This window comes from Pleurodeles waltl, chromosome 3_1 (genome assembly GCF_031143425.1).
Source record: "Pleurodeles waltl isolate 20211129_DDA chromosome 3_1, aPleWal1.hap1.20221129, whole genome shotgun sequence".
Classification (NCBI taxonomy): Eukaryota; Metazoa; Chordata; class Amphibia; order Caudata; family Salamandridae; genus Pleurodeles; species Pleurodeles waltl.
In genome coordinates, this window is record NC_090440.1 from 1,995,228,253 (window position 1) to 1,995,252,100 (window position 23,848).

At 47.5% G+C, this 23,848-nt stretch overlaps 1 protein-coding gene across 2 annotated transcripts in view; it reads left to right on the forward strand.

The window, feature by feature from the left end:
* Positions 1–16,629: 16,629 nt before the first annotated feature.
* Positions 16,630–23,848, forward strand: part of CLTC (clathrin heavy chain) — a 723,592-nt gene continuing 716,373 nt past the window's right edge. Inside the window, exon 1 of one of the 2 annotated variants that reach the window (XM_069226425.1) lies at positions 16,630–17,182. In XM_069226425.1, the coding sequence (XP_069082526.1) occupies positions 17,141–17,182 (42 nt within the window). In that variant the 5' untranslated portion in view covers positions 16,630–17,140. The remainder of the gene's footprint in view (positions 17,183–23,848) is intronic. The other variant, XM_069226426.1, reaches the window with a different exon arrangement.

A 23,848-nucleotide genomic window follows, 5' to 3' on the forward strand; every position in this document is an offset into this window, starting at 1 on the left:
CAGCTGCTGGTGGTGGCGGTCTTTGCCTGACAGCTTCTGCTGGCATAGAGTGCCTCTTGTCCCCCTGGTCATGGGTTGGGGATCCCTTATCCTTCCTGGCAGGGGTGGATGGGCTCTTACCCCCTCTGCCTGGTGGTGCAGGCTCCTTTCCTTCCCCTTCTTCACAGCTGGTGCGGGCTCCTTCCCCTTCCTCACAGCTCGTGCAGGCTCCTTCCCCTTCCTCACAGCTCGTGCAGGCTCCTTCCCCTTCTTCACAGCTGGTATGGGTTCCTTCCCCTTCCTCACAGCTGGTGCTGGACTCTTCCCTTTCATACCAGGTGGCGCAGGCTTCTTCCCCTTCCTCACAACTGGTGCTGGACTCTTCCCTTTCATCCCAGGTGGTGCTGGCTCCTTCGGTGTTGTTGGTCTGGTATCCCTACCACCACAAGTAGGTGGTGCTACCACTGTCCCCGTGGACTGTTTGGCTGAGGTGCAGGGCTGTGTCCTTGCTACCCTGCCCATACGTGCAGGTCGGGGGAGGGAAGAGGTCAATCTGGGGAAGGCAAAGCTTTTTAGGGATGTTGGGGCGGAAGAAGGGAGGAGTAATGAGAGTGGAGGATGAGGGAGTGTTTGTTGGAGGAGTATGTCTGCTGGATTTGGGTGCAGGTGCATGGGCTGTATGCTGTTGTGAGGTGGATGGCTGTTGGGTGTCTGAGTGCTTGTGTTTGTATCCTTTAGGAGGGGGGACAGACACAGTGGGTGAGGACACAGGGGGCGCATGCGTGGATGTTGTGGAGGTGTCTGCCAGTGAGGTGTGTGTTCTGCTTGGTGTGGTGATGATGATGGCAGTGGATATTGATTTAATGCATTCAGGTGTGAGCGTGGACGTAACTGGGTGGGAGGTGGAGGAGGAGGAGGAGAAGGAAGGGGAGACTGTAGGAAGTTGGCTCTGTATTTACTATCTCAAAGTAAGAGATAGTGTGCACAGAGTCCAAGGGTTCCCCTTAGAGGTAAGATAGTGGCAAAATTAGATAATTCTAATGCTCTATTTTGTAGTAGTGTGGTCGAACAGTTGGGTTATCAGGGGGTAGTGTTAAGCATTTGTTGTACACACACACGCAATAAATGAGGAACACACACTCAAAGACTTAACTCCAGGCCAATAGTTTTTATATAGAAAAATATATTTTCTTAATTTATTTTTAGAACCACAAGTTCAAGATTTGAAGTAACTACATAAATTGCAAGGTACTCCACACAGGTAAGTTAAGAAGTTTGAATTAGAGCAATAGTATATACAGTTTTGGCTAAAATGGCTATGGCTTTTTTAAAAGTGGACACAGCGCAAAAATCAACAGTTCCAGGGGGAGTAAGTAATGGTTAGTTTGTCCGGTAAGTAACACACTTACAAGTTCAAGTTCCTGGGCATAGGCAGCCCACCATTGGGGGTTCAAGGCAACCCCAAAATCACCGCACCAGCAACACAGGGCCGGTGAGGTGCACAGGTCAAAGGAGGGCCCAAAACACATAAGCGCCTATGAAGAACAGGGGTGCTCCGGTTCCAGTCTGCCAGTAGGTAAGTACCGGTGTCCTCGGAGGGCAGACCAGGGGGGTTTTGTAGAGCACTGTGGGGGACACAAGTAGGCACACAAAACACACCCTCAGTGGCACTGGGATGGCGGGGTGCAGTGTGTAAAGCAGACGTCGGGTTGGTAATAGAAATCAATGAAGGCACCCGGGGGTCACTCTAGCGGTGCAGGCAGGGCACAGGGGGGCTTCTCGGGCCAGCCACCAACTGGCCTAGGCAGAGGGTTGGCTGATGGTCACTCCTGCACTAAGGTTCGGTTCCTTCTGGTCCTGGGGGCTGAGGGTGCAGTGCTTGGTCCAGGCGTCGGGTTCCTTGTTACAGGCAGTCGCGGTCAGGGGGAGCCTCTGGATTCTCTCAGCATGCGTCGCTGTAGGGGTCCAGGGGGGTCGTCTCGGGCTACTTACAAGGTTGCAGTCGCCTGGGAGTCCTCCCTGTAGTGTTGGTTCTCTGAAGCTCGAGCCGGGGACGTCAGGTGCAGAGGGTGAAGTCTCAAGCTTCCGGCGGGAAGAGTGAGGTCTTTAAAAGTTGCAAAGTAGTCGCAGGATTTGAACAGAGCTGCTGTTCACAGGAGTTTCTTGGTCCTTTGGTTCAGGGCAGTCCTCTGAGGCTTCAGAGGTCGCTGGCCCCTGTTGGATGCCTCACTGTTGCAGTTTTCTCAGGCAGGGAGGGCTGGGGCCAAAGCAGTTGTTGTCTCCGTCATATCTGCAGGGCTTTCAGGTCAGCAGCCCTTCTTCTTGTTTCAGGTTGCAGCAATCTCCTTTCCTGGGTTCTTGGGTGCCCCTAAATACTGAATTTAGGGGTGCGTTTAGGTCAGGAGGGCAGTAGCCAATGGCTATTGTCCTGGAGGGTGGCTACACCCTCTTTGTGCCTACTTCCTGAGGCACATCCCTAATCCTATTGGGGGAATCCTCCAATCTCAAGATGGAGGATTTCTAAAGGCAGGGGTCATCTCAGCTCAGGGCACCTTATGGGCAGTCCTAACTGGTGGGTGGCGACTCCTTGTTTTTCTCACTAACTCCTCCAGCCTTTCTTCCAAAAGTGGGGGCAGCCACCAACCACAGCACTGAAACCGCCCTCATCTCAGTCACTGACGACATCAGAACCCTGATGGACAACGGTGAAACAGTCGCCCTCATTCTGCTCGACCTCTCGGCTGCCTTTGACACCGTCTATCACTGCACCCTAATCACCCGCCTCCGCTCCACCGGAATCCAAGGCCAGGCCCTGGACTGGATCGCCTCCTTCCTCTCAAACCGTTCCCAAAGAGTTTACCTCCCTCCGTTTCGATCAGAACCCACTGAGATCATCTGCGACGTACCCCAAGGCTCATTACTCAGCCCGACACTCTTCACTGTCTACATGAGCCCCCTCGCCAACATCGTACGCAAGCACGACATCATCATCACCTCCTACGCCGACGACACCCAACTTATACTCTCCCTCACCAAGGACCCCGCCAGCGCCAAGACTAACCTACAAGAGGGTATGAAGGACGTCGCAGATTGGATGAGGCTCATCCGCCTAAAGCTGAACTCTGAAAAAACGGAAGTCCTCATCCCCGGCAACACCCCGTCCGCCTGGGACGACTCCTGGTGGCCCACGGCCCTCGGCACCGCACCGACCCCCACAGACCACGCCCGCAACCTCGGCTTCATCTTGGACCCTCTTCTTACCATGACCAAGCAAGTCAACGCCGTGTCCTCCGCCTGCTTCCTCACCCTCCGCATGCTCCGCAAGATCTTCCGCGGGATCCCCGCCGACACCAGAAAAAACGTGACCCACGCTCTCGTCACGAGCCGCCTGGACTACGGCAACACCCTCTACGCCGGGACCACAGCCAAACTCCAAAATCGCCTGTAACGCATTCAAAACGCCTCGGCCCGCCTCATCCTCGACATACCCCGCAGCAGCCACATCTCCGCACACCTGAGACACCTGCACTGGCTCCCAGTCAGCAAAAGGATCACCTTCCGACTTCTCACCCACGCACACAAAGCCCTCCACGACAAGGGACCGGAATACCTCAACAGACGCCTCAGCTTCTACGTCCCCACCCACCTCCTCCGCTCTTCTGGCCTCGCACTCGCTGCTGTCCCTCGCATCCGCCGCTCCACGGCGGGTGGGAGATCTTTCTCCTTCCTGGCGGCCAAGACCTGGAACTCCCTCCCCACCAGCCTCAGGACCACCCAGGACCACTCCGCTTTCCGGAGACTCCTAAAGACCTCGCTGTTCGAGCAGCGATAACCCCCCCTTTTTCCCCTAGCGCCTTGAGACCCGCACGGGTGAGTAGCGCGCTTTATAAATGTTAATGATTTGATTTGATTTGGCCGGAAGGGCGGGCATTTCCACTAGCTGGGATGCCCAGGGGTGCTGTAACAAAAGGCATGAGCCTTTGTGGCTCACCGCCAGGTGTTACAGTTCCCGCAGGGGGAGGTGAGAAGCACCTCCACCCAGTGCAGGCTTTGTTTCTGTCCTCAGAGAACACAGAGGCTCTCACCCCAGGGGGGCAGAAACTCATCTCAGTGGCAGGCTGGCACAGACCAGTCAGTCCTGCACTGAAGGATTGGGTAACATACAGGGGGCATCTTCTAAGATGCCCTCTGTGAGCATTTTGTAATAAATCCAACACTGGTTTGATACCAAACTTCCCAGTATTCAGTGTAGCCATTATGGAGCTGTAGAGTTCATTTTGACAAACTCCCAGACCATATACTTGATATGGTCACACTGTACTTACAATGTCTAAGAATAGACTTAGACACTGTAGGGGCATATTGCCCATGCAGCTATGCCTTCACCTGTGGTATAGTGCACCATGCATTAGGGCTGCGGTTTCTAGGGTTTATGGTTTTTTCAAAACTCATGCTCTTTGTTCATGATAGTTAATACATAACTCAGAATATATACGTTTATGTTGTGCATTTACATCTTACAGCCTTGAAAAAGTCTTGTAGATGAAACACGTGTTGGCTGGTGCTTTTATAGACTGATGCTATTTGTCCTCTTCATGAACTACTTCAAGGATCAATAAAGAATCACGGAGATTACACATTTGGACTTATGGTGTTTTTCCTCTTCATGTAATTATTAGAAGGAAAATTTAAGGATTACAACTTCATATTTGCACTGAATTCTTATCTCCAACAACCAAAAATATTATGGACTATTATGGTGTGCCCTAGTGTGAATATTATCAGGATTTGAACCTCCTGCTGCAACAACAAGAGATGGTCTTCTGAACAAAACGAAGGACATGGAGGGATGGGAGGGAGAAACTCCTGAAAAGGAAGGGCATATCCTTTCCTCACAATATTTAGAACCCAGGAGTCTGATGTGGCTAACTCATACTCATGGAGAAAAAGACGTAACCTTCCCCCTACAGGAGAAGTGTGACTCAAAATGGGTAGAAAAATAGGGCTGCTTCCCTTATTGTTGTGCCCCAGAGGAAGAGGGTGATGCAGGTTGCTGCTGGGTGGCCCCTCTTGTCTGAACCCTCCCCGCTCTCTAAAGGATCTAAATGGGAAGCTGGCAGGCTGTTGGACTGTGGTCTGGGGCCTCCCACAATAAACGGCTCCACGCCCAAACCCCCTGAATCTCCGAAAGGACCTGAAAGGGGTAGTAGTAGAAGCCTGCAGACCCAAAGACTTCGCTGTGGCCCTACTGTCCTTGAAGCGCTCTAAGGCAGAGTCAGCTTTGGCTCCAAAAAGCTTTTCTCCATCAAAATGCAGGTCCAATAGAGTGGTCTGGACATCTGTAGAAAAGCCAGAAGACCTCAACCACGCATGCCTCCTGGTAGCGATTGAGGTACCCATCGCCCTGGCCACTGAGTCTGTTGAATCCAGACCAGACTGGATAATCTGCTTAGCTGCAGCTTGAGCGTCTGACAGGAGCTCACCAAACTGCCCCTGCATATCCTGCAGTAAGTCTGGAACTACAGCTTTAGCCGTGCCCATCAGGGCGTGTGCATATCTCCCTAACACACAGGCAGCATTTGCCGCTTTTAAGGCCATGCTGCAGGATGAAAAAGTCTTCTTGGCTGACTTCTCCATTCTCTTGGACTCTCTGTCCGAAGGAATAACAGGGAAGGAGCGTGGTGCAGAGTGTGCCAAACATGAGGCCTGGACTACTAGACTCTCCGGAGTCGGATGCTTTGATAAAAATCCCAGATCTCCCGGATCCACCCTATACCGTCTTGCAACAGATCTGTTCACAACTAGCGATGACACAGGCTTTCTCTAAATCTCCAATATAGGCTACATAAGAGCATCATTAATTGGAAGCAAGGGTTCTGCTGAAGCCGAAGAAGGATGCAGGACCTCGGTCAAAATATCTGTTTTAACCTCAGCAGCCAGCAACGGAAGGTCCAAGAAATTTGCCGCCTTCTTGACCACAGAATGGAAAGAGGCCGCTTCCTCTGTAAACTCCCTGGAGATTAAAGATCCCACTCCGGGGAAATGTCCAGCCCACTGGCTGAGTCTAGGCCCTGATAATCCCCCAAGGACTCAGAAATCTCTCCTTCTTCTAGCAGCTGTCTTTGGTACTCTTGTTCTTATAAGAGCCTCAGTCCTCTTCTCCGTGACCTCAACCTGGCCTCCAATCTTGGCGTCGACATTGAGTTAGCAGACGTCGATGACACCGGCTTCCGGATTGAATGACGCGGACCAGGAGATGAAGGATACACACGATCCAATCCAGATCCATTCAGCCCCAGAGCTGATCCCATCGGTGCCGTGAACACCTGAGGTTCCGTCATCGGCGTCGACTGTGTATGAGGCAACATCAACGGCGCCGCAGGCCTATAAGGCGATGTCATGGGCACTGTAGGCCTATGAGGTGAAGTTTTTGGCGCTGAACCGGCATCCTTAGCCGGATAAAAAGGCATGAACAGCTGACTTATAAGGGGCCGGAGAGCCCAATTAGAATGCCAAAGGACCCGTGTGACCAGCCGGTGCACCGGCAGGGGCCATAGCACTGAACATGTTGAACATGGCATTCAAAAATGCCGCCGGATCTGCTCCCGGAGCAGGGAAGGCAGGATACCGCTGATCTTCCTGTGGCACTTCCGCCAGCTGGGCATCAGAATTCTGCGCCCCAGGCGAAAAGCGAGGACTCTTTTGGGGTGCAACCACCTGGAAGACCGATGGTGCCGGAGAAGCCTGAGGGCTTTGAGGCTGTGGAGTCACCGTAGGATAAACCTTCCACATTGCATGACGCCGTCTAGATGGAGACTTGAATCGTGAACGACCTCAAGCCGAACGACGCAGAGAGTTGTGTCAGCGCCGCTTCTTATGCTTCTTCGAAGAGGTACGTGAACATGATCTGCGATGACTTCCATGGCCTTTCTTCGCCTTAGCTAGAAAGAGTTTGGCTTCTTTCTTCTTCAGCGCCTTCGAATTCATGCTTTGGCAGGACACACACTCCTCCACGTCATGCTCCGACATGCGATCCCCGCACTCCCAGCAAGGTTTAAACCCTGACTTTCTAGGAAGAGACATTTTAACCAGAGACAAAAAGGACACCTTTGAAACAGTAACTAGAGCTAGGAGAAAACCGTTAGCGCTGAAGGCACGGAAAAAAGGGAACTGACGTCAGCACGCTGGCGAGGACCTTTTAATGCCACTGTGATGCCAGACGGAGTCGCGTGCGGAGCCGTGCAATTGTGACGTCCTCGTCGACGTGGAGAGCTGGGAAAAAGATTTTCCATTGAATGCTGGCGCATTGGGAGAATTCATTAGGTGAGGAATCCACAGGTAGTTGTATCCATCAGCATGATAGCTAATGTACTCACACCCTTGTGGCTGCTGTGATGCCCTCATGCGCCCATCCAGCTCAGGATAGGCCACTGCCAGTATGCGGGCTATCAGGGGGGTCAGGGTCCGACGGGCACCCCTTCCTTGTTGGAAGGCCATCCCCAGCTAGGCCTCCGCGGTCTTCTGTGCCCAGCGTCTCAGGTCCTCCCACTGTTTCTGACAGTGGGTGCTGTGCCTGCCACAGACCCCCAGGGTCCGCATGTCCTTGGCGATGGCACGCCATATTCCCTTCTTTTGATGGGCGCTGACCTGCAGATGCAATACAGACAGGAGAACACTATTAGACAAACAGTCCAGACTGTCACACAAATGGCTCACCATACCAGTTTCCATCACCACTGGCACACACATAGCTCAGCGCACATGTACACCGCCAAGAAGAAATCTACCCCCCCATACGATGCCTTCACACACAACTCCATGCATTCATGCCATATGCATCGTGGCCTCAGTGTACTCACTGTTTGGTCTGGAGGCCCATACAGCTGTCCGTACTGGGGTAGGACCCCATCCACCAGTCGCTCCAACTCCTCCGAAGTAAAGGCTGGGGCCCTTTCCCCGGTCACACGTGCCATGATAGGTTCCAGGCACAGGTCACAGCAGCACATGCAGTGTAGGTCCTCTCCTATGGAAGGTCAGGAAACAAGTGACGAATGTGAAATAAAATGGCAGTCACATCCGCAATGATGCATTCCGTCACCGCCGGCGTAGATCCCCATTGGCCACTGTACCCCATAGAGCCCGATATAAACCAATGAGGAATTGCACGGCAGTTCATGTCCGCCTACCACCAAGATGAACAATGTTGGCGGCATTACCTCACTTCCACCTGTTCCTCCACACAGGACAGGCAGTCACCATTTCGGGGGGGGGGGGGGGGTGAACAGGCCTATTGATAATTTCTGCGTCACAAGATATATAGGCACATACTTTTAAATTACACTGTCACAAAACATGATTGCATGATGTGGACTACTGTTGTGGTATAGTTGTTCAAATTATGACTGCCTACTCACTCTTGTGTCCCTTATATACATACTGCTGCAGATGAATAGGAGGTGGAGACATACCCCTGTGTGCAGACCCTGGTGGACTTGGCTACACTGGAGGACAGGCACATAATACTCACCTATAGACTAGACAGGGCCACAATCACAGAGCTGTGTGCCCAGTTGGAACCTGACCTGATCTCAGCTATCCGACTGGGATCCCCCCTCTTGTGCAAGTTCTATCAGTGCTCCATTTCCTGGCAATTGGTTCTTTCCAAGTGACAGTGGGATTGGCAGCAGGAATGTGACAGCCAATGTTCTCAATAGTGCTGGCAAGAGTGGTGTCTGCCCGATGAAACACATGTGCAGCTACTTTGCTTTCCCCCAGGTGGAGGGTTTGGCCACTTATGCAATTGGACACATCCCCAATATAATTGGGGCGATTGACGGAACACATATTGCGTTTGTCCCCCTCCTCCCCCCAGCAAAATGAACAGGTATGCAGGAATCGTAAGAGTTTCCACTCCATGAATGTGCATATGGTGTGCCTGGTGGACAAGTACATCTCCCACGTCAATGCTAAGTATCATGGGTCGGTGCGTGATGCCTTTGTCCTAAGGAATAGCAGCATCCCATATGTGATGTCCCAACTACAGAGGCACATGGTGTGGCTAATAGGTGAGCCTTGGTCCCCTCCCAGTGTATGTTGGTGTATGCCTATGCTGTTGGCCAAATAGGATAGTGTGTGGCTAAATGTTGTCCCTCAATATTTGCATGTGACTCGGGTTACCCAAACCTATTGTGGTTGTTGACCCCTGTGAGGAAGGCCAGGACAAGGGCAGAAGAATGTTACAATGAGGCACATGGGTGAATGAGAAGGATCACTGAGAGGACCTTCGGCCTCCTGAAGGCCAGGTTCAGGTGCCTCCATCTAACAGGTGGTCCCTGTGCTACTCACCCAAGGTCTGCCAGATAGTAGTGGCATGCTGCATGTTGCACAACCTGGCCCTCAGACGCCATGTACCTTTTCTGCAGGAGGAGGAGACTGGAGATGCACCTGTGGCAGCAGTGGACCCTGAGGACAGTGAGGATGAGGAGGCAGAGGATGAGGATGTGGACAACAGAACATTAGAGATCCATCAGTACTTCCAATGACACACAGGTGAGACAGTGCAACTTCACATTTCTATAACTATTGGTGTCTTCTGTGTGGCATTGGCATGCTGGCATTACCCACTTATTTCCCCTACTTACTGTTACCTATGGATATTCATTTTACAGATGTTGGTGATATGACAACAATGTCCTGATGTGATCACAACAGCTGGCGACAGGTCATTAATTCTATGCTCACATTATGTACAGTTAATTTGCAATGCTTGTAGCTGTTTCAATCAATACAAATTTAAAACCACATGAAATACTAGTAGTCGAATTTTCCAAGGGTGTTTATTGTAGTACTAAGAAATTGAGGGGAAAGTGCAATGGAATGGGGTGATGATGGAGGACAGGGTATTGTTTCAGTCTGTTTGTAGCACAGGTGCAGTGTCCATGGGGACATAGGAAGCTCGCAATGGCAGTTCAAGGTGGACAAGGTGACTGAGTAGGACACAAGCGGGACAATCAGGAGAGTCTCATTTCCTGTCGGTGGTCTTGGCAAGTGTCTCTGGCTTCTGTCTTGGTCGCAGGGAACATTTGCAGGGTGGTTCACCTTCTGCAGGGGGAGGGATGCTGGTGGCCTGTGGGACCTCTGGCGGGCCTCCTGGCCTCCAGCGACAGTGGAAGTGGAGGGCTGTTCAGATGACTGGCTAGTGGTAGGGGCCCGCTGGTGTGCTGTTGCCTGCCTCATGATGTCGGCCATGTCTGCCAGAACCCCTGCTATGGAGATCAGGGTGGTGTTGATGGCCTGCAAGTCCTCCCTGATGCCTTGATACTGTCCCTCCTGCAGCCACCTGTTCTCCTGCACATTGTCTAGGATCTGGCCCATCGTGTCCTGGGAATGTTGGTAGGCTCCCAGGATCTTGCTGAGTGCCTCCTGGAGAGTTGGTTCTCTGGGCCTGTCCTCCCTCTGGCACACAGATGCAGGTATGGGGGTGATAATTGTTAAATGTTGACTTACCAGTATCCAGTCCTCCGGCAACTCCAGTGAGTCCCTCAGGATGCAGTTTTGCCAGTACCTGCTCCTCCAATGCTGTGAGTTGTGGGAGAGGAGGCGAGGGTCCACCGCCAGTCTTCTGTATGTGTGATGCTATTAATTGTGTTTGACCAATAACTTTGTGTTTCACCACTGCGCATATTAGTTGCTCAGTGTTCACCAGTAGCACCTTTATGTGTTTTGTTCAGTTTAGCTGCCTATTGGCTTTAACATGGCATTAGACATTACATTTGGTATTTAGGTTAGCTGCCTATTGGCTTTGACATGGCATTAGACATTACATTTGATATTTAGGTTAGCTGCCTATTGGCTTTAATGTGGGGTCAGACATTGCAGATGAGCTGTGTTTTTCCAAGCTGTGTTTTTCCACATGGTGGACCAAGCAGTGTTTTTCATACCAGACCTTAGCTGATAAGAGCACGTAGGTTTTGTGTTTACCTCGCAATCCAGTCTGAGAGCGAGTGAGCTCGGGAGAATTGGCCACTCTCCAAAGTTCTTCGGTTCTCACACTGAGTTTGCTCTTAAGGATGACTCTGGGCTACAGCAGGGGTCATTGAATCTGCTTGACTTCAGACAGGAATGGAGACGTCAGTTGCCTGTCTCCCGTTTGGGTAGAAAATCTCTTTCTCGCAGTTGACCGGAGTCATCAACTTGCAGACCCCAGAAAGATGAAGCTGGGCTATAGGCCATACGGTGATGAATTTTGACTTTTATGCTTTGCTTTGAAGTTATGCTATAATATAATCACGTATTTGCTGTGTACATTGCAACTGAGAAGTACTTTGATATATTTTGCTTTCATTGCTGTGACTACTTTTGAACGTGTGCTTCCAATCTACTAATTTCGTCTCTCAAGAACCTTGGGGTGAAGTCATAATAACAATAAATGTCTTCTTTAAACTCAGAAGTGCATTCCAGAGAGGTTCTGTAAGCTCGGTTATGACATAAGAGCAGGAAAGCAGAACAGTATGGCGAGCTGGTGTCTTGCTGCTATGGAATGTACCTTCCCCCGTAGGTCGTTCCACCTCTTCCTGATGTCATCCCTTGTTCTGGGGTGCTGTCCCACGGCATTGACCCTGTCCACGATTCTCCGCCATAGCTCCATCTTCCTTGCTATAGATATCTGCTGTACCTGTGCTCCAAAGAGCTGCAGCTCTACCCTGACAATTGACTCCACCATGACCCTTAACTCCTCCTCAGTGAAATGGGGTTGCCTTTGTGGTGCCATGGGTATTGTGTGATGTGTGTTGGTGAGGGTGAGTTGGGGAATGTGGTGGGCTGTGTGATGTCGAGAGCGTGAGGGCTGTATGGGTGTGAGTGGTGTGTGTGACTAGTTGTCTCTGTGCTCTTCTTCTCAGTCTCCTGGTGGCAACTGTTGTACGTAAGGGGTTGTGGGTAATGTGGGTGTGTGTTTTATAATTGTGTGGGTTTGTGGGTGTGGTGTGTGCATGGGTGTCAGGTATGTGTATTTGGTGTTCTCCAAAGTAGTGTTGTTTTGTATGTGGGTGTCCATTGTGAGCGCGGCGGTATGTACCACCAATGGTTTACTGCCGTTGAATGTCCGCCGTGGTGATTCGTGGGTCATAATGTGATGGGTGTTGTTTTGCTGGTGTAGCAGTATGGGTTTTGGGACTGCCACTTTAGCACTGACCTTTGGTCTGGCGGATTTGTGTATGTGGCTGTATTCTGTCGGATTGGTGTGTGTGTGTCATAATATGGTGAACAGATATTTGCCAGCGTAGCGGTAAGTTGGCAGCCGTCAGTGTGGTAGTAAGCGGGATATACCGCCAATGTCATAATGAGGGCCATAGTTTCTGAAAAGTTTGAGAACATTTCTAAAGAGAAGTGGACAGAGAGCAGAAGGATTTCTGGAAATTATACCATTTTGGAAAGTTTCTGGAGAATTGGAAGTTGAAGGAGGGATTGTTTATGGGAAGGAAATTAGATCAGCTGGCTCTGATGCAGAAAAGAATTGAGTCCAGCTTAAAGCTCAGATAATGGAGAGGTTTCTTCACTATTGCAACATTCAGCTTCTAAGGGGAGCTTTAAATGAATCTCAAGAGTATGGTCAAGTAGAAAGGTTTAACTGAGTTTTGAAGGATAGCATTGTATGGGCTTGTGATTATGGAGTGGAATGAACAAATGTTTTGTGTGAAAATCTATGGTTGCGCCTCAATATGCCCCACAGCACCAATGCAGTGAGACATTCTAAGTTGTTGAAAGGAAGAGATCCAGCATCTAGATCGTGTCCATGGTGATCTAAGAAAAGACAAGGTGAACGTGTGGAGAGAGTTGATAATAAAGTAATTGCAAGGAAGGTTCAAGAAAAACAGGAGAAAGTTAAGGAAGCTTAAGATTTTGAAGTGGAGGGTTAAAAGGGCAAGCTTCATTAAAGTTGATTAACAATTGCCATATTTCCTGGGATATTTTAGGATTGCGTGGGAGGGAGTAATGAAATGCATATGAGCTCTGAATATACTGTAGGTAACCCATGCCCAGCATGTGTGGTAGGAAATATGTTTAGAGGTTTCCACTCAATGAGAATGGTTTTCACAGCTATAGTTAAGATGAGATCTAGAAGGTAAATGTCATTTTTCGGTAAAATAAGAACTGCAGTGGAAAGCCACAGCCTCAAAATCACAGTTGGAAAATCAAGCGTTATAGTGATATTAAATGTGTTTGTAATTTGTGCATTAATAAAGGCTTTATTATGTTTACAGCTGAAGAACATGTGTTCAGCATTGCCTATCTCAACCTTGCAGTCCCTGCACTTGCCTATTTCTGTTAAACACTCTCCGCTTGTATAAAGGCTGTGATGTGGTGATTCAAGATTTGTTCGCCATGTACATGGCTCTGTGATGCTCTTTGTCCTTGATTTTTGTCCCCTCCTTTACTATTTTCTCTCTCACCTTTCCTTTCTTGATCCAGTGTTATAAACACCACCTTCTCACACAACATTCTTAATTCTCAATTGTAAGCTCATTGCCATGTGCATTTTAAATTTTTTTGTAATCTAAATTGTACATTACTCCTTGATTCATTTCTCATCTTTCGTGCTCTGAGATGTTGTTTCCCTATGTTATAAGAGCAAGATGATCGCATTTACTCTCTAAGACTAGTTGCTGTAAATGTAGTTAATGTATTTAATAGTTGGACATATGCGCTTTATTGCTTTATTTCTCTTGCTCCCAGACCATCAAAAGTAGGGCTAGTCACCAGGTTACGAGGACCACTCTAGAGACATCTAGGAATGTTTGAGGGCTGTGACCCCAAACAGCCTGTCCATGACCTTGTCTAGGTTGAGGGGGAGCTCTGTCTGGTAGGGAAGGTTGCTTCAACGCCTGCACATCTCATCATTGATGAGGAAGGAGCGAATTGTTGATGCCGAGTCCTTGAACCAGCTGTTTGGGATTGACAGGGGAAAGTTCTGTAAGATGTAGAGGAATCGTGGGAGTATCATCGTTTTGAAAAGAGCCGCTCTACCAAGCACGTTGAGTGAGAGTTGTGCCCATTTGTGAAGGACAGCCTTCATCCTGGCTATGAGGAAAGATAAGTTCATCCCAGGTCAGAGCGGGTTCAAGTGCTAAGTAGATACATAGGTACTGGAAACTAAGCCGTTTTATAGGGATGAATGTCTGCCAGGACATGACTTTGTGGTCTCCTCGGAGCAGAATCAAGAGGGATTTACTCGTATTTAGCTTAAGGTGAGCGGCTTTCTCATAGAGGGACAGAAGTCGTAGGCAGTACGGCTTGGAGAGGTGGGTTTTTGAGAGGACTAGGAGATTATCATTGGCATATAGAACTATTCTTTCTTAGGATCCTCCCTCCCATCTCCAGCCATGTAGTTGGACATCAAAAGTCACAAGACAGGTGAAGGGCTCAATAGTCAACAGAAATGTGAGAGGAGATAACTGCCAGCCTTGCCAGGCCCCCCATCAAACGAGAGGCGTATCAGACAGGACCCCATTCACTAGCATGTGTGCTCGTGGCTCAGAGTAAAGGAGCTGTATCTGTGGAATCGCAGTACGAAACGTATGTATTTGAGAACCGTATTCAGAAAGGATCAGTCGACAGAGCTGAATGTTTTTTCAAAATCAGACAAACAGGATGGCACAGGGGCCGTGGAGTTCATGCAAGCAGGCCAAGGCTATGTAAAGACGCTGGATATAATGTTGGGTGCTGCAGCAAGGCATAGAGCTGAATTGGTCTGGGTCGACCAGACTACCAAGGACTCCTTACAGCCTATCATCTAGGATATTGATCTTGGTATTTATGAGAGAATGAGGTCTGTGTGCCGTGTAGTGGGAGGCGGGGGTGGATTTGGGGATGCCCACAATGGTTGCAGTATCAAGTTCTGGGAGAGAAGGCTCCTCTGTCGGTTGCTTTCGAGTATAGTGGAAGAAGGTGGGGGAGATGGTACTCCTGAAAGTACTGTAACATTGGATCTAGGCCAGGTGTATTCCTTGTATTGCTTTCTCCACCTCTTTGATGGCGACAGGGGAGTTTAGAGGTGTTCTCGAGGTCATCGAGACGGAAGGGGATGTTTGCTAGAAGGGGTATATATGACTCATAGGGAAGCGTTTCTCCTTTTCCTATGTTTGGTAATGCCCTGATTACTTACCGATAATCCTCATTAATCTCAGTACTGCTCATCCTCGACCCAGTCATAATTCACACCTACCCTACCGATATCGGCCTTTTGTGGTTCTTTTTATTTCAAGATGTGATAAGGTATGGTTAAGTTAATTAATTATAACTTAGCTGGAGAGCTAGTGGGGTGAGCAAGCGTTTGCTGTCCCTGCTAAAACAATTTCTCATTTAGTTATGACTGGGTCGAGGACAGGTAGGGCTAAGGGCAAAGAGGATTACTGGTAAGTAATCAGGGCATTACCAAACACAGGAACAGGAGTCACCAAATGTGGAATTCCTGCGCTGTGTAAGTAAGGCCCACATGCGGCCATGTAATGATGCTTTTGCGTCACTATTAGGATGACCAGATGACTCCATATTACCAGTTCATCAGTTTCCCGTAAGTCATTTTTACATGGGTTACTACTGTTGGCCCAGTGGAGACAAACCAATCTTTACTGACTATCCTGAAGGTACCCGTTTGTTAACTTAAATCCTAGGACAAGAAATAGTGTGACCCAGTGACTCGGACTCACCTGGTCACCCTAACCGCTATGTGCCAAGTGTGCATGCGCTATACCAAAGCCAACCCTATCGGCTTTAATGATGGACCTTGGTGGCCTGCACTGTTTTTTAAGAGGCTAAAAGCTTAATACATTTACAGCCGCCAGACGTCCACAATGACAGTTCTCGGTGAAAACAAGCAGTCTCCTGGAAGTTCAATGTCACACGCACCTTCTTAGAAGTGGAAGACAGACTATGCTCGCTAGCTCAACCTTACATAGCGCTTGTCACATCTTGCCTGACGAATTGACCTTCCCGTCCCCTTTCTATGTTTACACATGCCGGAACTACCTGCCTTTCAACCTACGAACATAGCTTAACAAACGGCAATTAATTGAGAGAGCTCCCTCTCTGGGCGATAAGTAAAATAAAAAAAGCACCATGAATTGCGGGGAGTACAACACTTTGCCCGCAAATAACTGAACCTGCAGTGGGATGTGGGGTGCTTGAAGAAGAGTACAGGGCGTTCGAGAAGGCAGAATCAATGAGCTCCAGCTGTCAAACTAACTCCGCCTACTGCTCACCAAACACAAAAGAAGGACAAGGTGCCAGACCGCTTGTTACTAGCGCAACATGGAACGAAGGGCCAATTTGGACCATTGTTTCTGATGAGCATAGAGCGCGGGACGGGAAAAAAAGGAAAATATGATTTTTATGGCGTTTGTTTTGAAAACGTAATAACAACAAAATATATGTACAGCTGTTGCTCGGACTTTCACAAACAAAAATATAACTTCCAAAACCTTCTATAATTATAATGATAAAACTAAAAATTAGTTAACCTTCCGTTGGTCAGAATACAAACCTGTCTTCGCCTCTAGGTAGTCTATCTTTGCCGCATCAAGGTCCTACTTTTGTTTCATTGTATGTGGTAACTCAGGTGACCAGGAAGCGGTGGGCGGTGCGGTCGGAAATGACGCTAGTGCACTTCTCGCATGATGTGGCAGAAATCAAAGGGCGACATCGGCTCATGTAAAGTAGTTCTTAGTAATAAAAAGCGCTGTTTTATGCAGTAACAGTGAGTATAAGGCGAATGCACTTTAGCACGCCACAGACCGGTCAAGCCTTCTCTATCAGTCGCAGGATCAACTAGTAAACCCCTTCACTCAAAACGAGTCCCGGAGAATCCTTCCGCCACACTTCACTGTCGCTTCCGGATTAGTTGGATAGCAGTTCCGCCATTTGCGGCTTGAGGGGAGGGTCAAGCTGAACTCCACCGGGTCCCCAGGAGGCGCTGGATCGCCCACCGAGCTCCGTATCCCTCCGCTGCGTTTGACAGCAGCTGAGCGCGCCGGCAGCTAGTGACAGGTCCAGAGCGCAACAGACACCGAGTCTGAAGTCTGAGAGAGGTGGGACCGAAGCGACAGAAGGAACCGGAGAGACAGCAGGGCCTTTGGGTAAAGAGGAACCACCACCACCAGCAGCCATGGCCCAGATTTTGCCCATTCGCTTCCAGGAACACCTGCAGGTAGGTGCTAGTAATGGTATTCAGGGGAGACAGAAGTTGGGAGTAGGAACACGATACAGATTCATAACCCATACTGGGGAGTAAAGGATGGCTTCCTGTCGCTGCAGAAGACAGCCGAAGGTATTCATAGTTATGTCACCCTGAGCCATTGAGTAGAGGGTGACATGCAGCGGGGCGGGGGCGAAGGTAATGAGGAAATGGCACAGGTAAAATGCCGTTTGAATGGATGGGCGTGGTACATGGGCTGGTTGGGAGTAGCGAAAATGAACAGTGAGCAAAGGAAGGATTAACAAACCAGGATGACCAGTGTGGCGGAGCGCAGGCTCTAGCTAGCGATAGATATAGTAACTCAAAAGACGTAACGGCTTACAGTAGGACACGGAGTGTTTACCGCTTTATGGCAAGAAAAAGTCGTGGAGGGGAGCGGGCAGCAAGGCAGTGGGGTTGTCAGACGAAATGAACTGGAGAATTCGTGTTTAGGTTATATTGCAGTATAATATAGCGACAGGTGGGAAAATGAAAAGTACAGTTGTTGGTTGGAGAAGTGACCGGCTTGGCCCTCATGTCCTGTTTTATCACTTCAGTACCCGATTGGAAGCGACAGGCAGGTACAGTTAGCAAGGGAACCTCCTGAAGGACACGGTGCGTTGAAAAGGCATAACGTCAAGTTGTTCTGTGGGGCTTAGAGCCCTATCCCGGTGGTAGGTGCATCAATCTTTGTCGTTTGTTCCCAATTCCTAGTTAGCTGGTGGTAGTCTGTGTACAGTACATGGTGTTGCCCGTTTTTCGCCAAGATGACTTTGAATTACTGAAGTAGGACATATGTTGTGCTAATGATGAACACAGTGGTTGCTGTAGCCATTTTTACCTCAGTAATGTGGGATGTGCATGCACAGTTGCCAAAGGCGCTGCATGCTCTTTGGTGTTAGGTTATTGTTCCTCTTAAGTATATTGAGCATAGTTAACTATGGGACAGGGGCAAGCACATACAACCGCTGTTGTTAAATGTAACACTTGGCAACAAAATGCACTGTTCCAAAAAGAAAGTAGGAGAAGGAAGTCCTAATTCTAGGAGCATGAATCCTCACACACCCAAATGAGTGTCATGCTTCATCATCGGAAGTGCTCCTCATCAGACTGGCGCTGCAATGTCTGACGGGCACCCCCTGTGGGGGGGCTCTTTGCCGGAGATCTTTACTCGATGATGCCAAGGCCCCACAAGTGAGCTTGGGAAGAGGAGAAAAAGAAAGAGAGGGTGTTTAAAATTGTCTCTGGACCCAGCACCAAGGGATAACAATTTTATTTAACCATGAAGGGTAGAGGCCAAGACTAAAAAATAATGAGGAGAGTGAAGTGAGTATAATGGTCAGAACACTCTCAACCACATGTAATGGAGAAAAAAGAGGTGGGACACGTGGAACTACCAGACCACCCTTAACAACAGGGTCAACATGTTTCGCGTCTTTAATGGTCCAAAAGGATCCAGCGACGCTTCTTCAGGACCAGGTGGGAATGTACTTCTCCTTCTATACAACTGCAAAAAAACTCCTATATATTAAGACTATCCGGTGACAATATTCCAGTCAATAACAACCGCACACATGTAACTGCACATGAGAGTTAAAACTGTAAAAAAAGAAAGTGTCGGTGATGGTGAAAAATACACACAGTGTTGGTGCAAGTAGTGGCACACTAGTGCATAAAGGTCTGTTGGTTAGCTTACCCTCCCATTGAAGAAACAAGGTTCATGGGACATCTGTGGCCCAATGGCCGGGGGTAAACTATCTAATCTATGAATAAATAAACACAACAAGGTTGTCATTAAGGGCAAACATTTGTCTGATACCCCCAAATTACAGTAAACTGAACAGAGTCTGGCAACAAACAGGACATATTAATCCCTTATAGTAGGGCTGAGTAGAAATCAAAAACCACGCAACATTAAATCAATAGTTTGTAAGGTAAAAAAGGTTAGTCAAGACTAAATCAGCTGCATTGTATAAAAAATGAACCCTCTCTAGTGTGAATGGTTGATTAAGTATACATCGCAATATTACATACTTCCAAGTTATCCTGACGCTCCTGTTTTGATATGTGACCATTTACATACACGTCATCCCGATCATCCACTTCTGGGTTAAAGAGTTTTTCTCCACCATGCTCCGCGTCTTCCATATTCTTACGGGAGCGCGGTCAGGGGTAGGTTCCCTGCCTGAGCGTTGGAGCATTGCAAGTAAGTGGGGGCATACTGTGCCGCTTTTTGGATTGCGTTTAACTATGAGTGACCAGCCCTCTGATAAATCGGGCGCTTCATAGCAACTGCCCCTTTTGCGCGACTATTTTATTTGTGTGGTGCATCATTATACGGGTGTCCCAGTCTCTCTTCGTCTTTTTTTGACCCAAGTAAATGAGGATTCCTCGTTCTTTTTCTCATATGCAGTATAACTAAAAGTATAGTTTACGCCCGGCCATTGGGCCCCAGCTGTCCCATGAAGCTCGTTTCTCCAATGGGAGGGTAAGCTAACCAACAGACCTTTATGCACTAGTGTGCCACTACGTGCACCAACACTGTGTGTACTTGCACCAACACTTTCTTTTTTTACAGTTTTAACTCTCATGTGCAGTTACATGTGTGCGGTTGTTACCTGTGTTCTTTTTTGATTACAGGGCGACAGTTAGGAATAGGACGTTCTAACCACACACAAACATTGTAAGTGACTGGAATATTGTCAACGGATAGTCTTAATATATAGGAGTTTTTTGCAGTTGTATAGAAGGAGAAGTACATTCCCACCTGGTCCTGAAGAAGCGTCGCTGGATCCTTTTGGACCATTAGAGACACGAAACATGTTGACCCTGTTGTTAGGGATGGTCTGGTAGTTCCACATGTCCCACCTCTTCTTTTTTTTTTTTTTTTTTTTTTCTCCATTACATGTGGCTGAGAGTGTTTTGACCATTATACTCACTTCACTCTCCTCATTATTTTTAGTCTTGGCCTCTACCCTTCATGGTTAAATAAAATTGTTATCCCTTGGTGCTGGGTCCAGAGCCAATTTTAAATACCCTCACTATCACTCTTTCTTTTTCTCCTCTTCCCAAGCTCACTTGTGGGGCCTTGGCATCATCAAGTAAAGATCTCCAGCAAAGAGCCCCCCCCACGGAGGATGCACGTCAGACATTGCAGCGCCAGTCTGACGAGGAGCACTTCCGATGATGAAGCATGACACTCATTTGGTTGTGTGAGGATTCTTGCTCCTAGAATTAGGACTTCCTTCTCCTACTTCCTTTTTGGAACAGTGTATTTTGTTGCCAAGTACATTTATATCAGGGAGGTCATACACTGGACCATTATTCCTCCCCATCCCTTCTCTTATTGATCATGAGTTAAATGTAACACAACCGCTCTTGCATAAGTACAGTTTATTAACATTTGCAACAATACCAATTTTGCTATTTTATGATTCAAACATGATGAAAGATCATGCGGTATAATTTTCTAACATTATCAAATGCGTAGTCAGATTATTGTATATTTCTCAAATAGTATATTTATCAAGAAGTTTCCACGCAGTCTTCCTTTGTACAGAAAATGTAGTAATTAATAACCATTGTGTTTTACCACTAAAGTTTATTCCACGTTAAACCAGGGACCAAGACTTTAAACTATATTCATTACGTTTTCAAACCAAGTTTCATTCATAATTTCGTTCTGCCCTCGTTGCAAGGTCACGGTTTCTTTTTGAATGAACAAGTTCTCGTGTAACAAAACAACACGGCATAAACATGTTGAAAAAATTCAAAGGTTGCGGTCCAGTACCAAGACACAGATATAAGGGGGATTGCAGGATATATTACAATAATACATATTGTTTGGTAAAACAGAAGGTGCAGCAGGTCTTGATGAATTTCTAAAATTAGGAACTTGGTATAGAAGAAAGCCTAGCACATGATGCATATTGGGACTGCTCTCTCAACCAGAAGGACTATCAAAGTTAAAGGCGGCTAAGCTCCTAGTCGTCGATGGGCTAGGCAAGGCATATTAGCTACTGAACAATATTTTAATCTCTTTTATACAGCCAGTGTAAATTTACAACCCAGTAATAGATGAGGTTACTTTCCCATTTAAACACCGTTACAGCGCTGCTGATTAAGTGTAAATTTGTATTCTCTCACCTCTTGTGCATTTCCTCCCTTCTGCCGTATGTATGATTCCTAATCTGAACTATTTTATTACCTGTGTCAGACTAAGTTCTATATGTAAAGCCAGACAGGGCATGTGGGTCCTCCGCACACGCTGTCATGTCATAACCGTGCTGATACAGCATCTGTTTTCCGTTCCTGTCAGTTCATGGGTTTTGTGCCCTTACCCTGCCGAATTGATTAAACACAACTGATTAGAACTCTAACTGAGCATCATCGCATTGCTGGTAGTTGAGTCAGAGCACTGTCTTAAACTCGCTGTGCCTCCGAACCTCTTTCATACTTCCTCTAGCTGTGGGAGGAATACAGGCCAACAATTGTATCGTCGTTTGTCCGCATAGTAGGAGCCATTAATCCACATCTTTCTGTACCTCATCAGCTCCTTAGTGCAGTATTCCTACTGGTACTATAATAATTATATAGTGCCTCTCAAAACGCTGCCCTGCCACCCACTTAGAACCCACATTGGGAACACCTACACAATGTCTGTCTATTTACTGTGCTAATTTTCTTACCATCATACAGCTTTCCTTGCACGTTGCTCTCTTGTTAATTATACTAAATGAATGTACCTGGTATTGTTGGGCATTACTCAGTACGATTACATAGCCTACAAACATTCCTCCACACCTCATTGGGTCGAGCCTAGGCAGGGCGCATGAGCTGTCTTTTGACATGTTGTAATCTACTTCTGTGGACTTTAATCTTGCTCATTATTTTCATTCGTTCCTTGGCCTGCCTTTCAAAATTCCTTTGGTTTGTTTGGTGAATGTTTAGGTTTGTCCCGTCTTGAGACTGTTCTGTTACCGCCTTGGAGACTTACCCTGTTACATGGATTATTGCACTTTCGGCCATATACCTTTGTGTCGGTGCACTACTTTTTTTCTTTTGCTTCTCCACTATGTTGTTTCTTCCTCTGGCATCTCTCAATTGCTTTGCGGTGTCTGCGCCCTACAAGGGCTGCAAGCCGAGGGGGAATTCCTTTTTTTTTTATTTGCATTTTTATATAGCACAAACTTAACCGGAAGATAGGAGTGCTTTACTTGAGCAGCAGTTAAATTTTCAGCCCCTTTCCTAAATTCTTCCCAAGTTTAGTAGTTGAAAAATATACAAACTGGCACCTTTTTAAATAGAAGAAAAAACAAAAAGGGAAACCTTCAACACGGCTCGCCCCGGCACAGCAAGAGAACCGATGCTATAATATTCACTGCACTTGGGGAAACTCACCCCATAATGCTTTGTCTGGCTTTCCTTTGAAAAACACATTTTTGCCCATAACTCTGACTGTGGTGGTCCTAGGACAGTGGAAACGCCACCAAAACCTTCAGCACAACTTGATCTTTTCTGTCCAGCTCATCCTCGGGGTCCCCACACTAGGTTGGGGAGGGGCAAAATCATAACCTCTACCACCATTCAATGTCTTTCTAAGCTCTCTCATGACTGGAGGTTGTGCTGTACAGCTGGAAGTAGTTTGTGTTCTAAGGGTCTTATTTGTAATAATATTCTAGTAGGCTGGCAAGGCATGGAAATGTGTAATGCACTATGTCCTGTAGGTGCTGAATATGTGGTTATATTGCAGTGCTCTCTGCCCTTTTCTTTTCGTGTGGTTATGCCCTCTTGGGGCTGACTATATGGTTACATCACCATGTTTCTTCTGAATGCTATTTTTATTGTGCAGTCTAGGGGATGTTTTGACCATTAGTCTCATGCCAAGTGTCTGAAGAAACGCACAAACACAGTTTATTTCTGATAAATATGTAATGTGCTGCATGGCTAAATATTTATAAGGTCCCAAAGGCAAGACCTGTTAGCTATACCAATTCTTGTTTTTTTCCCGTCAGACGCTGAGTTTGCTTCTTTTTTTAAAAATTGTGATGAAACAACCCATCACGTAATAAGGCCTGCCTTTTATTTCGCGGTTCTCACTTGTGAGTAGTGTGTCTAAAAGTGAAAAAACACGTATACTGTTCATCACTTAGTCTAAACAGTGGATTCCAGTTAACTAGCCTTCTGTTAAACCTAGACATGTGGTGAATTATTAGGAGTGATTTTTGGTCTACTCATGAGTATGAGTGCAGACGAACCACACTTTTTCGGTGGGTTTGGGTGGGGCGTCTCCTGTACATGCCTTGCCTTGTGTGAGGTTATGTAGAGCTGTGACGTGGGTGGCACTGTGCTTCAGTCACGGAGCCGTTGCTGGGTAGTGCTGTGTCATTGAAGGGAGTGGTTGGGAGTTCCCTGTCAACCCCCTTTGCCTGTAGGTTCTTGTCATAGATGTTACAGAGCCACTCCTGTTTTTCAAAAGTCGTTCATTTTTCACGTTATTTCCGTAATATGTTGCTTATGAAATGCATGTGGAAGTTACTGTTTAATTGTAGTGTTTTAGAACAATATTACATTTGTTTGTTCAGACTTTATATATTGCTTCTATTCCTTCTGTTAATGTTCCTATTAAGTACTAATACT